General features: G+C 47.2%; 1 protein-coding gene across 5 annotated transcripts in view; it reads right to left on the bottom strand.

The window, feature by feature from the left end:
* APPL2 (adaptor protein, phosphotyrosine interacting with PH domain and leucine zipper 2) overlaps positions 1-15213 on the bottom strand; it is a 50801-nt gene that overhangs the window by 15223 nt on the left and 20365 nt on the right. For all 5 annotated transcript variants that reach the window (XM_049115355.1, XM_049115354.1, XM_049115353.1 and 2 more), the window contains exons 5-10: positions 12892-12979; positions 9907-9948; positions 9733-9791; positions 8876-9022; positions 5149-5231; positions 1232-1390 (exon numbers count right to left, since the gene is read on the bottom strand). In XM_049115355.1, coding sequence (XP_048971312.1) covers positions 1232-1390; positions 5149-5231; positions 8876-9022; positions 9733-9791; positions 9907-9948; positions 12892-12979 — 578 coding nt within the window. The remainder of the gene's footprint in view (positions 1-1231; positions 1391-5148; positions 5232-8875; positions 9023-9732; positions 9792-9906; positions 9949-12891; positions 12980-15213) is intronic.

The raw sequence follows: 15213 nt of genomic DNA, 5'->3' as shown, positions 1-15213 counted from the left end.
CACCTCAAGTTCTTGCTGCCTCTGGATGAGTACTAGTGGCATTTTAGAAATAATGCTTCTTTACATTAAAGCAAAACTGCTTTGGAAATAATCCAAATGCAAAGGAGCAGAAGAGGTACCACTTAGCCTGAGTGACCTGGAAGTTATGGGCTCTGCTTACACGGGAGATGCTGGCCCAGGGCCAGCTCCGCTGTGGGATGGCACGTACACACCCACTGGCAGCCAGACACTGGCTCCTCCCGAGATCTGGAAACAGATCAGTCCATCCCCACTGGAAACTGGAAACCTAGGTGGTCATTTCTCAAAGACACAGAGCCCAACTGTTCTCAGTCAAGAGAGAGTCACCAGGGCCACCGTGGCTCCCAGCACCCCGAATCCTGTGGGACTTTACCACACTGAGTTTTGCTCAAACTGGATGTTTTATGGGCTGCTTAGAGGAGGAATATCCAGTAACTGGCAGGTAACACCAACCTTGTAGGGTACTCTAGCCATACAAACTAAAGGAGAGATTTAACTCATGATCTCGTTCCACCTTGGTAAGAAAACAGCTGGCAATTTCTCTCTGTGGAGTCTCCATTTGAGAAATAGCACTTACTTGATTCAGTGCTGATCAAGTAGCAACTATGTGCAAGGCACTAGGTTTCCTGCTTCAATAATTACAATTATTTCCAAAAACCAGTAATAGCTAACATCTGAGTGCTTACTATCTCCTAGGAATGACCTACTAGGAACGTTCTTGTAACACCTTTATTTAGAAGGTGTGATGAGCAGCTCTGTTCTGTGGGTGATGCAACTGAGGCCCAGCTAGGAGGCCTGACTGAACCTAGGTCTTCACCACACCCAACAGCCTCCGCCTGCTCTTGGACACAGGAAACCTCCTCATCCTCCCTTCAGTTCAAAGTGCCCAGAGTGTTCCAGTGTGGATCAGTCTGTGTGAACCGGGATGACCTGAATGCTTGCTGGCCCACAGACTCTGGCCTTAGCGGCAGGCCTCAACCACACAGCAGTCACCCCTCTGGGGCCTGGGCCAAGGGTGGGGAGGGTCGGTAATCCTATGGTCCATGATGATGCTGGTTAAGAGTGGGCTATCTGCACAGGCCCAGAGTGACGAAGGCCAGGGGTGGCCCACTACTCCCCAACCTGCCCTGCCCCCACCCTCCACTGAGCGGATGCCCTGTAGCCACTCTGAGGGAAAGCTGATTTCAGAAAGAGCAAGCAATGGCATTCTCACTTTCTCAGATTAAGGTAACCAGCCTTCTGGATGAGGTTCCTGTTGATCTGGGGGGCAGCCACATCAAAGTCTGGGGCATAAATAGACTCATCAACGGAAAGCAGTTCTTGCTGGGACACCCGCATCTTCTCTGCTTCGGCTTCCAGTTCCCCCTGGATGCTTAAGACAGAAGGTGTCAGGTCAGCTGCTCCTCACTGGCCGGCCTAGCACCAACCCAGCACCACCCAGAAGCAGATGACAGAGCCGTCCCCAGGGCTTCCTGCCTTGTGAAGAGAGCTCAGGCTCCAGACACTTGGGGGTTGTGGGGACTTGATTCTGCATTGCTAAGTGTTTATATGACTGCTATTGTAAATCAGAACATAGGAACACCACTGGATGATGCCTGAACCCAGTGAAATAGCTTCTGCAGTTTCTCTGCTGACAAAGTGGTATCCAGGTTCAGAACTGTTGGTGCATTTTTTTTTTAAGAGCCATTTATCCATTTTAGAGTGTGTGTGGTGAGGGGAGGAGTGCATATGCATGTAAGAGCGGGGGCAAGGGCCAGAGCTGATGTGGGGCTCCACCCCACCACCCAAGATCACCACCTGAGCCAAAACCAAGAGTCAGTTTAACTGACTGAGGCACTGAGGTGGACGTTTAACTGACTAAAGACACTGAGGCGCCCCACGCTCATGCAAATCTTAGGAAAAAAGCTTTGATCAGCCCATTCTCAGGGCTACAGGTGCAGACCACCTGCAAAAGAGTTGGAAAGGAGACAGCAGTCATTCCTGCCGCCCTCCCCCCCAGCCCCCCTTAGGTGGAAATGGCCACTGGAGATAGGAAATGAGAAGGTAGAATCAAGGTGCAGTGACAATGACAAAGACAATGTTCTTCCTTTTCTGGTAGCCATACCACTGCCCAAGACCGCAGGGGCCGCCAGCCAAGGACTGCCCACGCTACGCAGTAAGGGTGGGAGGCCAGTGTCCAGGCTCTGGCATGTATGCACGCTGAGAGGTGGAAAACCGAGAAGCTTTAGCTCCAAAGAAGCAGCTGTCCTTTCCTCCCACAGAGCAATGCCCCGATAGCTACCCTACCCAGTGGTGAGCCTTGGATATAAAAGTCCTGAACACCATCTTGCCCAACGTGGCCCATCCACGTGAGACAGCGAGGCATACTTCCACTCTTCCATGGTGTTAAAGAAGGTAAGACTGAGTTACAGATATTACAGTCTGAAGGAGCTCTGGCTGGCCAGCCAGTCCACTGTTTCTCAAAGTGAGTTCTTCAGGATTTTCTCTCAAAAGGGTTCTTTAAGTCTTATAAGAGTTTGTACGGTCCATGCTCTCCCCTTGGAGTCTCACAGTGTACATAGCCTATATCTTAATGCAGCTCAAAGCGAACAGTCTATCTAAATTAATTTTGGCTTTTTTGACATTTGAAAAGAACAGCTGGACACCCCTCTGGTAGCCTTAAGACAGGCAAGCTGAGAACAAGCCTCATTGGCTCACCTGCGTGTCACTGCCAAGACCGGGAGAGGAGAATGAGAGAAAAAAGCAGGACAGGAGGTGGAAGGAGGGAGCCAGAGTATACAAAACCACTTAGGTTCTTAAGCTTTCCAGGGTGAGAAACCCCCTTGAAGACCCAGAGAAAGATTAGGACTGCCTCTCCCAGAAAAACACTCATGTGTGCCAGCATGACGTCCTGCACACAACTCCAGGGAGCGGTCAGGGACTGCCCCTCCTGCTGCCCACAAACCCTGAAGACTCCGCTTCCAATACCCAGCTTGAGCAGGGCTCCCAGAACCCAAGGGCAGAGTAGGAAAGTAACTTTCAATAGGTTCTCTTCCAAATTTTTTTTTTTAATAAGTTTAACTGAATATCTATTAGAGCAGCAGCAGGAACCCAGAATAAAGGTAGAAATGTGTCCCTGTGGGGTTAGGGACTAATCTGGCTCTTTGGGTGACTGGAAAGGCCATTGTGTTGGTTTAGGCTGGGTTCTGAATCCCCTCACATCTCGATACAGAGGAGCAGGGCACTCACCTCCAGGGGAAGGAGGGCAGTGCCCTGGAGCCCTGAGCGGCACAGCAGTGTGGCAGCAGCACCACCCCCTGGCTGGAGAGGAGTGGCAGTATGCATCCACTCACCAACCTAAAGGTTAATCTGAGTGCTTTAGTTATTGGAACCAGGAGGTTCAAGTGCTTCCGGGTTCAGCTGGGAACACTGCCAGGGGGCTGTTGCCTTCCTAATGAACTAGACCTTGTTAGGCAGCAGAGGGACAACTCACAGACCTGGACCAGCCCTTGAGAGAAGGCGGCACAGCCAGGGTTTCACGCTTATCACATGGAACTGCCGAAGTGACTACTATGCACTTGGGCTAACCTGTACCAGCTCACAGAGATAATGACCGGGGTTGGGGGCTGGACAGAGGCTGTGAGATTTGCAGGGAGATACACCACAGCATCTGAAACACCAGCGCCAATGTCCTGCCATCTATAAATAATAAAATCTAGTGCATGAAAAACTTTGAAGCACAGATGGTTCTCCTAGGACACAGAAAGCCAGGAAATTCTGGGAGCTGAAGCAGGGTAAGAAAGAGGCAGTGAGAGAGGGCTGGGGGAGAAAGAAGGTGAAAAGTGACAGTAGGTGCCTTGCCTTCCTCTCTCCTAATATTTGGTGGCTAACAATCAGATTAAAAGGCAGGAAGCTAAAATCGGATTTCAAAGTGCTTTCTGGCCTCATCATAAGCCCAGTTTACACCTCTGCTGCCAGTGGCCAGGGACAAGAGCTCAGTGACTTCTGGGAAGGCACAGATGCCTTCAAAACTGCAACCTTCCTGCATGCTCATATGAATGCTGAGCTCTGATTTTCTTGGGATTTATTCTTTTTTCAGCATTTGAGGTACATGTTTACCTAAACAGAGTCCACTGGTTCACCTTAAGGTATTTTGAAATGCACGGACCCCAGTGGCTCAGTCGGCTAAGTGTCCAACCCTTGGTTTTGGCTCAGGTCATGATCTCAGGGTTGGGAGATGGAGCCCTGCATCAGGCTCCATGCTCTGTGTGGAACCTGCTAAAGTTACTCTCTCCTCTCCCTCTGCCCTTCCCTGCACTTACTCACTTGTGCTCTCTAAAATAATTTTTTTTGGAAAAGGTATTTTGAAATGCAACATCCTCAAGAAAGTGAGTGGCCTTCCTCCATTTTTCCACACACAGTAAAATCCTCCACTCCTACTTCCATTTTGTCTGTCTGCTTATCAACTTATCTCCCTCTGTCCCCTACTTCAGAAATCACGGAGTGCTCCCAGAACCAGGTCTGCAGTGCGAGTTAAACAAGCCTCCTGTCGCAGACACTGGCAATGGAGGCAAAGGGCGTCCAAGCAGCCATAGCATCAACTAAATGTGGCAGGACAGCCTGGAGACAGGATGCTGTGTTTTTAAAAAATAAGCCTTTGCAAGGCTGAAGTGCAACTTGTTAAATTAATTCAAAAGCAGCTTAAAGCCTCATTTATCTAGCATAAATTGGCAGCTAGCTTCCGGAAGAGTCACAGCACTCCTGGCGATGAACCCCATGGCCCCAAATGGGAAGCCAGACCACTTCCAAATCTACTGCAATCCTACACTGGGTCCTGGCTTGCAGGATGTGAAGGCTGGCTGTCAGCAAACACGAGACCCTCCCTCAGCACAGGACTGGAACTTGATGGTTAAGTCCCCTTCTGGACAATTTCTCTTTAGCTATCTAACCTGTTCACCCTCGGTGCCCCCACGGGTGGGAACGGTAGAAGGCATTACGTTCCAACAACAGTATTCCCGAATACTGGCAGCTGAGAAGGGGGCTGGCTGCCCAGACCTCACACAGGCGGGGCTTCCTGGGGCCCTCCCTGCTCCCAGAGAGATGGATTCAGCAGGAAAGGCAAAGGCCCACCAGACTGGAGCGCAGCCTTACCTCTGAACCATGTCCGCAACTGAGGATAAAAAGTTGTTCATACTTTGGGAAAACATCTCTGCTCCCTTCTTGAAAAAGTTAATCTGAAAGACAGAATCGTGATGCTGAAAGTCGTCTAGGAAAGGGGCTCAGGGAGCACAGCCGGTGTGAGCATACAGCACAAGGGCAGCTCCAGAGGCCGGCCTCATCGTGTGCATGTGCTCCTGGGCTTCATGGGCCTCTGCTGGGCCCATGCCAGTGGAGCTCCTCCTGAAGCCCCGAGTGCACTGCAGACTAGCTCTTACTGAAAGGCCATCAACACCAGGGATTACGTGAGTGCTCTGCTTGGCACATACCAGGCCAGGTGCATCAGTCGTCACTACTGACAATTATCTTTGACATTCTCATCATCAGCTCTTTCCCTCTAAATTCTCGACAGAAAGCTTCTAGGGGGCAAGGAGGTTTTCACCTTTGTGTCTCCAGGGGCTCCATCGGTGAGTGACACGTGACGTGCACAGCACCAGCAAGAAACTGGCGAGCACCGGATGTAGCGCAGTGGGTGGTGCTTAGAGAGGCCCACCCTGAAGGCCACCGCTGACCCCTCTCAACAAGCCATATGCAGCTCGGAACACGAGCTGGACAGATGATATGGTTGAGACACTGCGAAGGGGAAACAGGGCTACAGACCCTTAAGAGGTTCTTCTCACCCTGATGTCAACCCAGAGGGGACTGTGCGTGTGGACGATGCAGCGGAGCTCTGGGCCCGAAGAGGCGCTCGACACAGGTGAGCTCCCTTCCTGCCCCTACGTCCTGGGATGCATGCTCTCTCTGCCCAAGACGGGGGACCCCAGGAGGGCTCAGTCTCTTTGAAAATAAAACTTTAATTGCTGGCTTTGGGGGGACAAATAGAAGGAAGTCCTGACTTCCTGTGACTGCTGGGTATTCACATCCCAGAAAGTCTGGGTTGCCTCACAAATCCCAAAGGTTTGGGGAATAGGGGCCACCTTGGTGCACTACTGACGTCAATAACCATCTGGTTCCAAAGCTCAACTCTCCATTTCTTTCCATGGCCACGCCTTTAAAACACCTGGATACTAGGTGCGAACTGCTCCATCTTACGTGCTATTCACAGAGCTAGAACAGCTGCAAGCCCAGGTCGTGAATAAACAGAGAAAACACTCAGCTTGGATGTATTTCTCACGCTTTATGCCAGCTCATGTGTCTGATCTGGAAGCAGCCCTTGCCCTGAAAGGTGGGCACGGAACTCTAACACATGCGCCAATGAGGCTGACAGGTGTCACCAGGGCAGCTCTGACAGGAGGCATCCTGGGGACGTATGTGCCCCCAAACCCTTGGTTTTCATAGTATAAAAACAAGATGATCACAGTTATCCTCATGTGAGGTATAATAATGCAAGAAGCTGCTCTGGCCCTTTTAATCATAACAGAGATCATAACCTTTTAATCATACAGAGATCAAAACAGTAAATGCCATTTGGAATCTCTGAAACCTCAAAATCAAAGTCTATTAAATGAGCCTTCTGCATTTCTAAGGACACAGCCTCACAGTGGCTTTCCTCTCCTTTCCCTCCCCGAACTCCTTGGAATTTATCCTCTGAATTCCACGTCTTAGCTCTTCTATTCTGTAAGCTCCTAGGGCAGGGGCTCATGCAATCCCTACCACAGTCTGATCTGAATGAATGGAAGGGAGGGATGAGATCTTGGCCACCTTTCATAGGGTCTACTCAGTGAATGTGACACTACTGTTGATTTCTGTGATCTCATAAACCTGCACATAGCTACAAAATCTTGGTTTGTTTCAGGCATGATGACTGATTCATGATTTCATTGCAAACCTGTTTAACAAGGGCCAGGGAAGGCAGAAATAAAGTCGGACAGCTTGCACTGAAGTGGGTGGTACTGAGAAGCCTGACCCAGATTCACGTGCCTTTCGTGAGCCACAGGAAGTACAGTGGTCACATGACTATCGGCTAACAAGGGTGGACACCCAGTCAACGCTAATCTCAAAGGGCTGATGAGTCAGAAGGAGAGTAAATGCTTTGGAATTATCCAAAAGATTCATGTGGTTAGACATCAACTGGTCTAGGCAAAGGAGCTATAATTTTGGCAGGATTCAAAGTCTGCAAGGGGAGGGACTATTTGGTTTTGTGTCTTGAAATTTGGGTATTTTGTGCTTAAAGTGAAACGTGCCACTCTCCATTGTCAGACACCTGCCGCTGTGGCCTCCCACCCCAAGGAGAAGGTGTGCTCTGTCCATTTCCCCAGGCACATTGGCGCTCTGTGCTCTCGAAGCAGAGCCCCCTCTCCCTGGGGCGGCCTCCACTTATCAAGTGCAGGCTGGGAGAAGCGGTGTGGTCTTTACGGTAAAGCAGGGTACTAGACTTTGTGAGGCCCCCCCCTCACCAACCAGGCTCCCCAACCACTAGCGGATCAGCCTGCAGCTGCTCAGCTCTCTGAGGCTCTCAGTCCAGGGCCCCCGGGCCTCTAATTAGTTAGGACTACCACTCCACCAGCAAGGGCTGTCAATCCTCCCTGGACAGAGTGACGGGGGCATTAATGAAAGCATAGCCAGGCACTCTGCCGGGCAGAGCTGCGGGACCTAAAGAAGGAGGGAGGTGGGCAGCGGAGTGGGCAAGGACATAGCATGGGCACTAGTGCCCACAGCAAGGAAGCTGGATGCTGTCAGGAGTCTGCTGCGGATGGGAGCCCACGGCTGGATGGGCCTAACTTTGGTTCTCCCCAGCTTTACGCAGATGACACAGACTACAGCACTCTCCTTAAATATCACCTCTGAAGACACAAACTGACTTTAGTCACCTCGCCATTCAGCAATGTCATAATCACATTAAGAAGGAGGATCTCTGCCCTTGAGGATCCTCTCTTATTCCCCTTTCCCCGAATGCTACTGATGCTGTTTTTTGAAACATTCGTATTTTTAAAACGTATTTAAAAATAATAGATGCTCTTATTATAATAATAGATGTGTGTATTTTAAAGAGTTGCTGACTATTTTCTTTTTTCTTCTCAACATTCTTCTTCCTGACATCCCTTTCTGTCCCTAGATTATCAACTGAAAGAAGATTCCTGGGTATCTCTCTGGCACGCTGGAGCATGGTGGGGGAGGGGCAAGCCCGGCCCAGAGAGGAGGGGCAGAGCTGCCTGGCCAGGGCCTTAGCCTACCGCCAGAGACTCCTGGCAGCCACATGTCCAGGAGATACTAATTGGGGGGAGAAGCTGCCCACGTCCCAGACAGAGGCTTCAGCAAGCGGTGGCAACGTTTTGCCATGCCCCAGAGGCCAAGGAGCGGGCTGTGACCATGATGGCAGCAATGATAAGAGCCCAGCCCTGGGTGGCCCTCACCACGCACACAGTGCCCTAGGCTGTCAGCCCAGCTCCAAGCAGTCAGCTGCTTCTTTGAATGGCAGACCAGGCCTGGCTCTCACTTGGCTCAGAGACAAAGGGCCATGCCAGCCCCTCCCCACAGGAGACCTGGGATTGAGGCCATCACTACCAGCACGTACAGCCCAACAAGTCCAGCTACTGATGAGCCAGCCCGCCTGGAGGCTCTCTGTGTGCTGGATCTAAGGCAGGCTCCAGGGTGGTAGTGTGTTCACGTTTCTTTCTCTGACAATGCTTTGGTTTCTCCTAAACACGACCTCTGCATGAAGGCCAAGCTGCTCTCCCTAGCTGGCTCAGGGCTCGGCCCTCAGGGGAAGGGCATGGCTTACCTGTCCGTGGGCAAAGCCTATCATGGGCTCCATCATGGCTACACGCTTTCTGTACTGCAGCGCATTGAGGGCACAGTAGTACTGCAGAGAAGAAAGGTGCTGCTTCCGCCGCGCCGCAGCCACCTCTTTCACAACCTCAGTCTTTGCCTGGGGGAGAGAAGGGAGGAACACATGCGTGGCAGTTCTGTTAGAGCATGATCCTACGACAATGTGCGTTTATTCATGAGACCCATTTCTATGACCAATACAATAAAACACAGACTAGGCCCCACCTTGAGTTTTAAAAACTCCCACCTAAAAAATACCAACATAACAATATATCCGTGCTTGTGGGGTTGCCCTGGGGTGAAGATCCTTTAGGAGAACAATAGAGTGGCATGCATGGAAAGCCACAAACATTTTAGTTCACTCATTAATATTGTATCCCAAGGAAATAATTTAGCTCAAGGAAATCATGCAACAGAAATAAGTTACGTGCATTAAAATGTTCAATATCATCTATAGTAGCAAAAAAACATGAGTTGAAGCAGAGTCAACACCCCGAGCAAGAAATTCAGGTAACCTGAATAGGTATGAGGCACACAAGCAGGAGGTACCAAGCTGGAGTTGAAATCATTGTGCAACTGTAATTTTACAATGGTTTCAAGTTGGTGTTTAATAAACCAGTTTGAAAAGCTAGAAAAGGGAGGTAGAAGTCTACTTAGGAGATTCAGAATAAGTAATTAAAAATCTATGTATATTAAAGCAGAGAAAGAATTCATTGAGGTACCTCTCAAGGCCACGAATTTCACAGTAGGAACACAGAAAAGGAGCTTCAGTAAACAAGGTGAAGAACAACATGTCAGGTAGGTTCTTACCTTCTCGTTTTCCTTTTTTTTAGGAAGCCTGCTATATTTTGCCATTGAGAGGTCATGCTCTGAAAATAAAGAGGCATTTTAGCACCCAGATGGGTTGAAAGGCAAGAACATTCATTCAGCATCTCCACCCACATGAATACTAAACCCACATGCCAAGAATCAGAGGATGCCTACCATTACTGGCGAGTCCAAAAAGATCCTTTAAAGTGCTAACCTCTGGAGAAAAAAAAAAAAAAAAAAAACATCTTAGAGCAAAGAAAAATAAAATATGCCAACCCAGAGTTCTGTGCTTCCCCGAGAAAATAAAAGTCTATGTGTGGAAGGAGAAAAGCTTTGCGAGCACCTCCTCTGGACCTCTGGCCTCACAGGGCTCCGGCCTCCCGGCTGGGAATCCTAGTCTGACTGGATCTTGTGGCTTCAGCTGCATCCCCAACTTGGGGATGCAGTGACCCTCACTGAGCTTCTGGTCACTCCCCGTAGATAGCATCCGGGGGGTCTGTAAAGCAGAGGGCACTCTGGGGATGTGGGCTCTTCATGGAGACCTGGAGTACATACCTAAGCTCCGATTCTTCAGTGCCCAGAAAGTTTTAATACCTCTTTCCTCAGAATACCTGGACCATACCTAGAACCTACAAATGCCCTGTTGCTGCCATTTTAACACGTAGCAAAGCCACCACTAATAAAGGAGTATGGGGTGCTAGTTTTAGTGAAAAAGTCTGAAACCATCTCATATCTGGTACTTGGGACAAGCCAACCACCACCACTATCCCAGGTGGGTACTGCACTGTTAATGTGGCGTAACAAAGTCCAAGACCAAAAAAAAAAAATGAAGAGGTCAATAAAGGAGGGCTGTCCCAGGTTAAAAACTTTAAAACACAAAGACACCTAAAAGAAAGCAACACTTTCTACAACTCTACCACAGTCCAGTTTTGCTTTGTCAAACAAAGGAAAGCATTTTCATAACTTTTATATCGTTTTTCAGTTTGACTCAAAACTGCCTCCAGTTTGTAAATTTCTCTTCACATTATTCTGCCTCTTTCTGGTAATGGGCTGCTTTCTGCCTTTGTTGGCCTACATTTCCCTTTCTTCTTCTCTCCTTCTCACTTCCTATTGGAGCACTTTCAGGGTTCTTGTCTTCTGGGGTCAAATAGCTTCCTTACTATCTCTAGGTTCTCTTCATTCAGTTATGTACTTGTATTGGTGCATAAATGAAAAAGGCAGTGAAACATCAGGTAAAAGCTATCATGCAGTGGGGAGGCCAGATTCTAATCTGGTTCCCAGGCTGACTCAGGTAAGACCTGGGCCAAACCCTTCAAACTTGTGTATTGGCGTCATCAGAGAACATTACTTTGATTCAGTTTCCATTGATACCTAGAGGCTTCTCTTTTTACTACTATTAGACAGTTTTATTCTCTTAAAACAAACAAAATCACCATCCTGGGCAAATACTATTAATCCACACGCTGAGCCCTTCGGGATTAATGAAGCTCTGGTCATGACCCTCTCCGCCAGGGCTGCCTCCCATGCACAAAGCTGAAAGACACAAATCTGACAATGTAGGTCTGGGTGGTTTGGGGGGTGGAGAGGGGACTATTTTCTGTCTAAAAGACTTGGAATTTGTTTTCAAAATGATATTCCCACACATTTCTATTATTTTATTTAGAGAAAGTCTTCATGAAAAATGCTTTCAGTTCATATTGGATGATCAGCACAGGACGACATGGAGCTTTGGGAGTTACATGCACTTACAGCAACATTGAAAACCATGAAAACCCCTGCTCAAGAAAGGTTTCTCCCTATACAAGCTGACATCTCATTTCCTGTTCTTTGTCAAGTCTTAGTGCTGTCAAACTGCCCCTGGGAAAAGGTGATTCTGTTCTACCCCTGCCCCCTACAGCCTCAGGTGATGTGATCACAGGAAATCTCCAAGGTGGGGGAAGGGGGGGACACCCTCTTTAAGATGTATTGCATCTTTTCTGCCTGAACAAATTTTACGTTTTAAGGTGATATATATATATATATTAAATATATAATATTTTATATATACTATATTTTATATATAATATTATATATATATTATATATAATATTTTATTTATTTAAGAGAGAGACTGAGCACGAGAAGGGGGGCAGGGCAGGAGGGATAAGCAGGCTCCTCGCTGAGCAGGGAGCCCAAAGCAGGCCATCCCAGGATAAGGACCTGAGCCACCTGGGCAGCCCATAAGGTGTTACATTTTTAAAGAAGAGATACTATATTGAACAGATCTCTTAGTACTCAGGTTTGGACTTTTTGGGCAGCAATTTCTTACATCAGTGTTCTAGAAAATACAATTCTTTAATCTCTAAGCAATGGATATTTTCAATGACATAAAAAACAAAAAGACTAGGAATTCGAGATTCCATTTCATAATATCAACTACATTTTTCCAAGATTTTTAGTTCTTTTTTATTCAGTTTCTGGCTACCTTGATTTCCCAGAGATATAAAATTATTCTAAAGTTTTGTTCTTGTCTTTCGTTGAAGAACCAAAATGAGTCCAAAAGGGCAACCACGCTCTCTAACTAGTCCCAGGTATGCCTGCTCACTAACATGTGAGCTCCAGGAGATCTGCCTTGTTCCCGGCTGCAGCCCAGGGTCTGGCACAGATAAAGCAAGGTCCCCGCCCCTCCTTCCCTAAGCCACCCACTTTATACGCCAAAGCATTCATGACTCCCCCAAAACAGTATGCCTTCAAAATGCTCCGAACCAGTAATATAAGCCTTGTCATCTCTGCCTCCTTGGTAAACACTACTCATCTCTCAAAAGCCAGCACAGAGATCACTTTCTCCAGGGAGCCCTCCTTGGTACTCTAATATCAAAAGGGTAATAACACCTTCCTGTGTGCTGTTTTTATTCCTTGTACCTCCCTGTCCTGCTGCCCTCATTACATGTTATGATTGTCTGTTTCCAACTCCATTTTCTCAGCAGCCTATAACCTCCTTTAGGTGATCTAAGAACTTAGTGGGGATTCAATGAAAGTTAGCTAAACTGAAATGCTCAGGAAAAAATGGGCATCCCATTTTTCAATGATGCATGCATTTAAAGAAATTAGTACAGTCAGAACAATTATGAAATGAATTGATATTTTGAAGGTAATTGGCACTGAACTCAGTAACTTTACCTGTGAGATCCTTTTCTCGAAATTGTATAATAGGTAGAACCATCGTGTCTGCCAACTGTTTAGCCAGCTCTGTATGGAGAACATTAAGCTGAAAAAGAGAGAAATCTTACTGAAAAAAATTATATCCACTATTACTGACACAATCTGATTTTGGCACAGGATCATACTGAACTCTTCTGTGTGGTTCAAGAGTTCTGTTACACTCCCTTGGCAAGTAAACAACCCTTCATAAAGCTGCAAATGATATAGGCCTAGAGATACTAAAACTGAATGCAGGTTCTAACTGACCCAGTTAGGTTTACTAAAGGAGGCCCTGAGCCCATGGCTACAGTCTGTTTACTGTAAACCTTGGTTCTGTGTTCTCAGTCGGAGCCACACCCGCTGGAGGAGGACACTTTCAGTGTGCTTCCAGTCAAGGCAGCTCACCAGGAGCACTCACCGCAGGTCATATTTACCAGGCCACCCTGAGCTCTCTCCCTCTTAGAAGGGGGCAAAGTCACACTTGAAAGACCGGCCTGCTGGGAGCCCATTAACCCTAAAATCAAAGCAGCTGCAGGCCTGGGAACTACTCTGGAGAAAGAAGACTCCCCACTGAAACCTCAGATCCCAGGCCTCTGTTCTTCAGAAAAGGATCTTTCCAAGAACAAGATGACTGTATTCAAATGTGATCCCCCTCACCAGGTAATTATAATGGCTCCTGATTCTTTCTCTTCTTCCACTTTGTCAAGGCCTTTCCTTTTTTTTTTTTTTTTTTATTGGAGTTCAATTTGCCAACATATAACACCCAGTGCTCATCCCACCAAGTGCCCCTTCAGTGCCCATCACCCAATCACCCCAACCCCCTGCCCACCTCCCCTTCCACTACCCCTTGTTCATTTCCCAGAGTTAGGTGTCTCTCCTGTTTTGTCACCCTCACTGATATTTTCACTCATTTTCTCTCCTTTCCCTTTATTCTCTTTCACTAATTTTTATATTCCCCAAATGAATGAGACCATATAATGTTTGTCCTTTTCTGATTGACTTATTTCACTCAGCATAATACCCTCCAGGTCCCTCCACGTGGAAGCAAATGGTGGATGTTTGTTGTTTCTAATGGCTGAGGAATAATCCATTGTATACACAGACCACATCTTCTTTATTGTCAAGGCCTTTCTAAATCCTGTTGTAAATGGTGCAGGAGAAATAAAAGTCATCCCCCTCAGTGCTACCATTTTTGAGTACTTTTTGCATGCCAGAGTTACAGGTTTTATATCATTTGGTTCTCACCCACTCCGAGAGTTAGGTTTTATTTATTATACCCATTTAACAGACAGGCAAACAACTCTCCAAATCCAGACTGCAAAAAAAGGTGGAACAGCTGGGATTTTCCAATTTTAGTATATGTGCTGCCGAAGCGAGCACGGAACAGCTGGGATTTTCATCCTACTATACCGTGTTGGATACAAAGTCTTTTATGCTCACAAATGTTTGGTAGTCTGGACACCAGCAATGAACACAGATATTACTGAAGATGTTCTGGGATTCCTGCTTGGTGAACAAAAGGGAAATCACCCAGCAGTCTTTCTTGGCAGTATGCATTTGCCAGTTTCTTTCAGCGGTGACTGGGTGACCGCAGTCACATATGAAGCCCTCATGTGCACACAGTTGTCCCTCCAACAGATCTGGTCCTTCAGGGCTGTGCCTCCATTAGAGCTGCTTTGATAAGCTTACAGACAATCATTTGTCAGGCAGGGGAGCTATCAGCCAAGCAGTTAATGGTCTATCTTTCAATCAAGCTGAAGCATGGCAGCTTTATTCTGCTGAGAACACATGAAGACAGCCACACCAATAAATGCCACCAGGACAAAATGTGTTAACTATTTTTCCTGAATAGCTTCAGTAAGAAATGTATTTTTCTACTAACAGTTAAATGAATGAAAGTCAACAAGTATACCTATTATGTGTCTTGCTACGTGTTCAATACTATCATATACATCACCTAATTTAATCTTTACAATAACCCAGTTAAGGTGGGCTTTCTGGATGCTGCCACTTACAGATGAAGAAACCAAAAATCAGGGAGATTAGGTGGCTTTCCAATTATTATGCTCTTCAGGAATGGCAAATTTCCTACCTACTCATTGTCTTCCTAATTTCTTAAGGATCAAGGAGTTTGTCACCAACTTTTTTGCCATCCAGCTTCTGAGAGGTAAGGGACAATCACTTCTAAACATAAAGCTTTTGCTCAATAGAGTGGAAAGGGACTACCTCTTGGCACTTCAGTATTGTCATCCTGAAAGTAAGGATAATCCCATCTTCCCTGCATGGGTACTGTAGACAAAA

Source organism: Canis lupus, chromosome 10 (genome assembly GCF_003254725.2).
Source record: "Canis lupus dingo isolate Sandy chromosome 10, ASM325472v2, whole genome shotgun sequence".
Taxonomy (NCBI): domain Eukaryota; kingdom Metazoa; phylum Chordata; class Mammalia; order Carnivora; family Canidae; genus Canis; species Canis lupus.
Note: the sequence above shows the minus strand (reverse complement) of the source record. Positions and strands in the feature narration are given on the sequence as shown.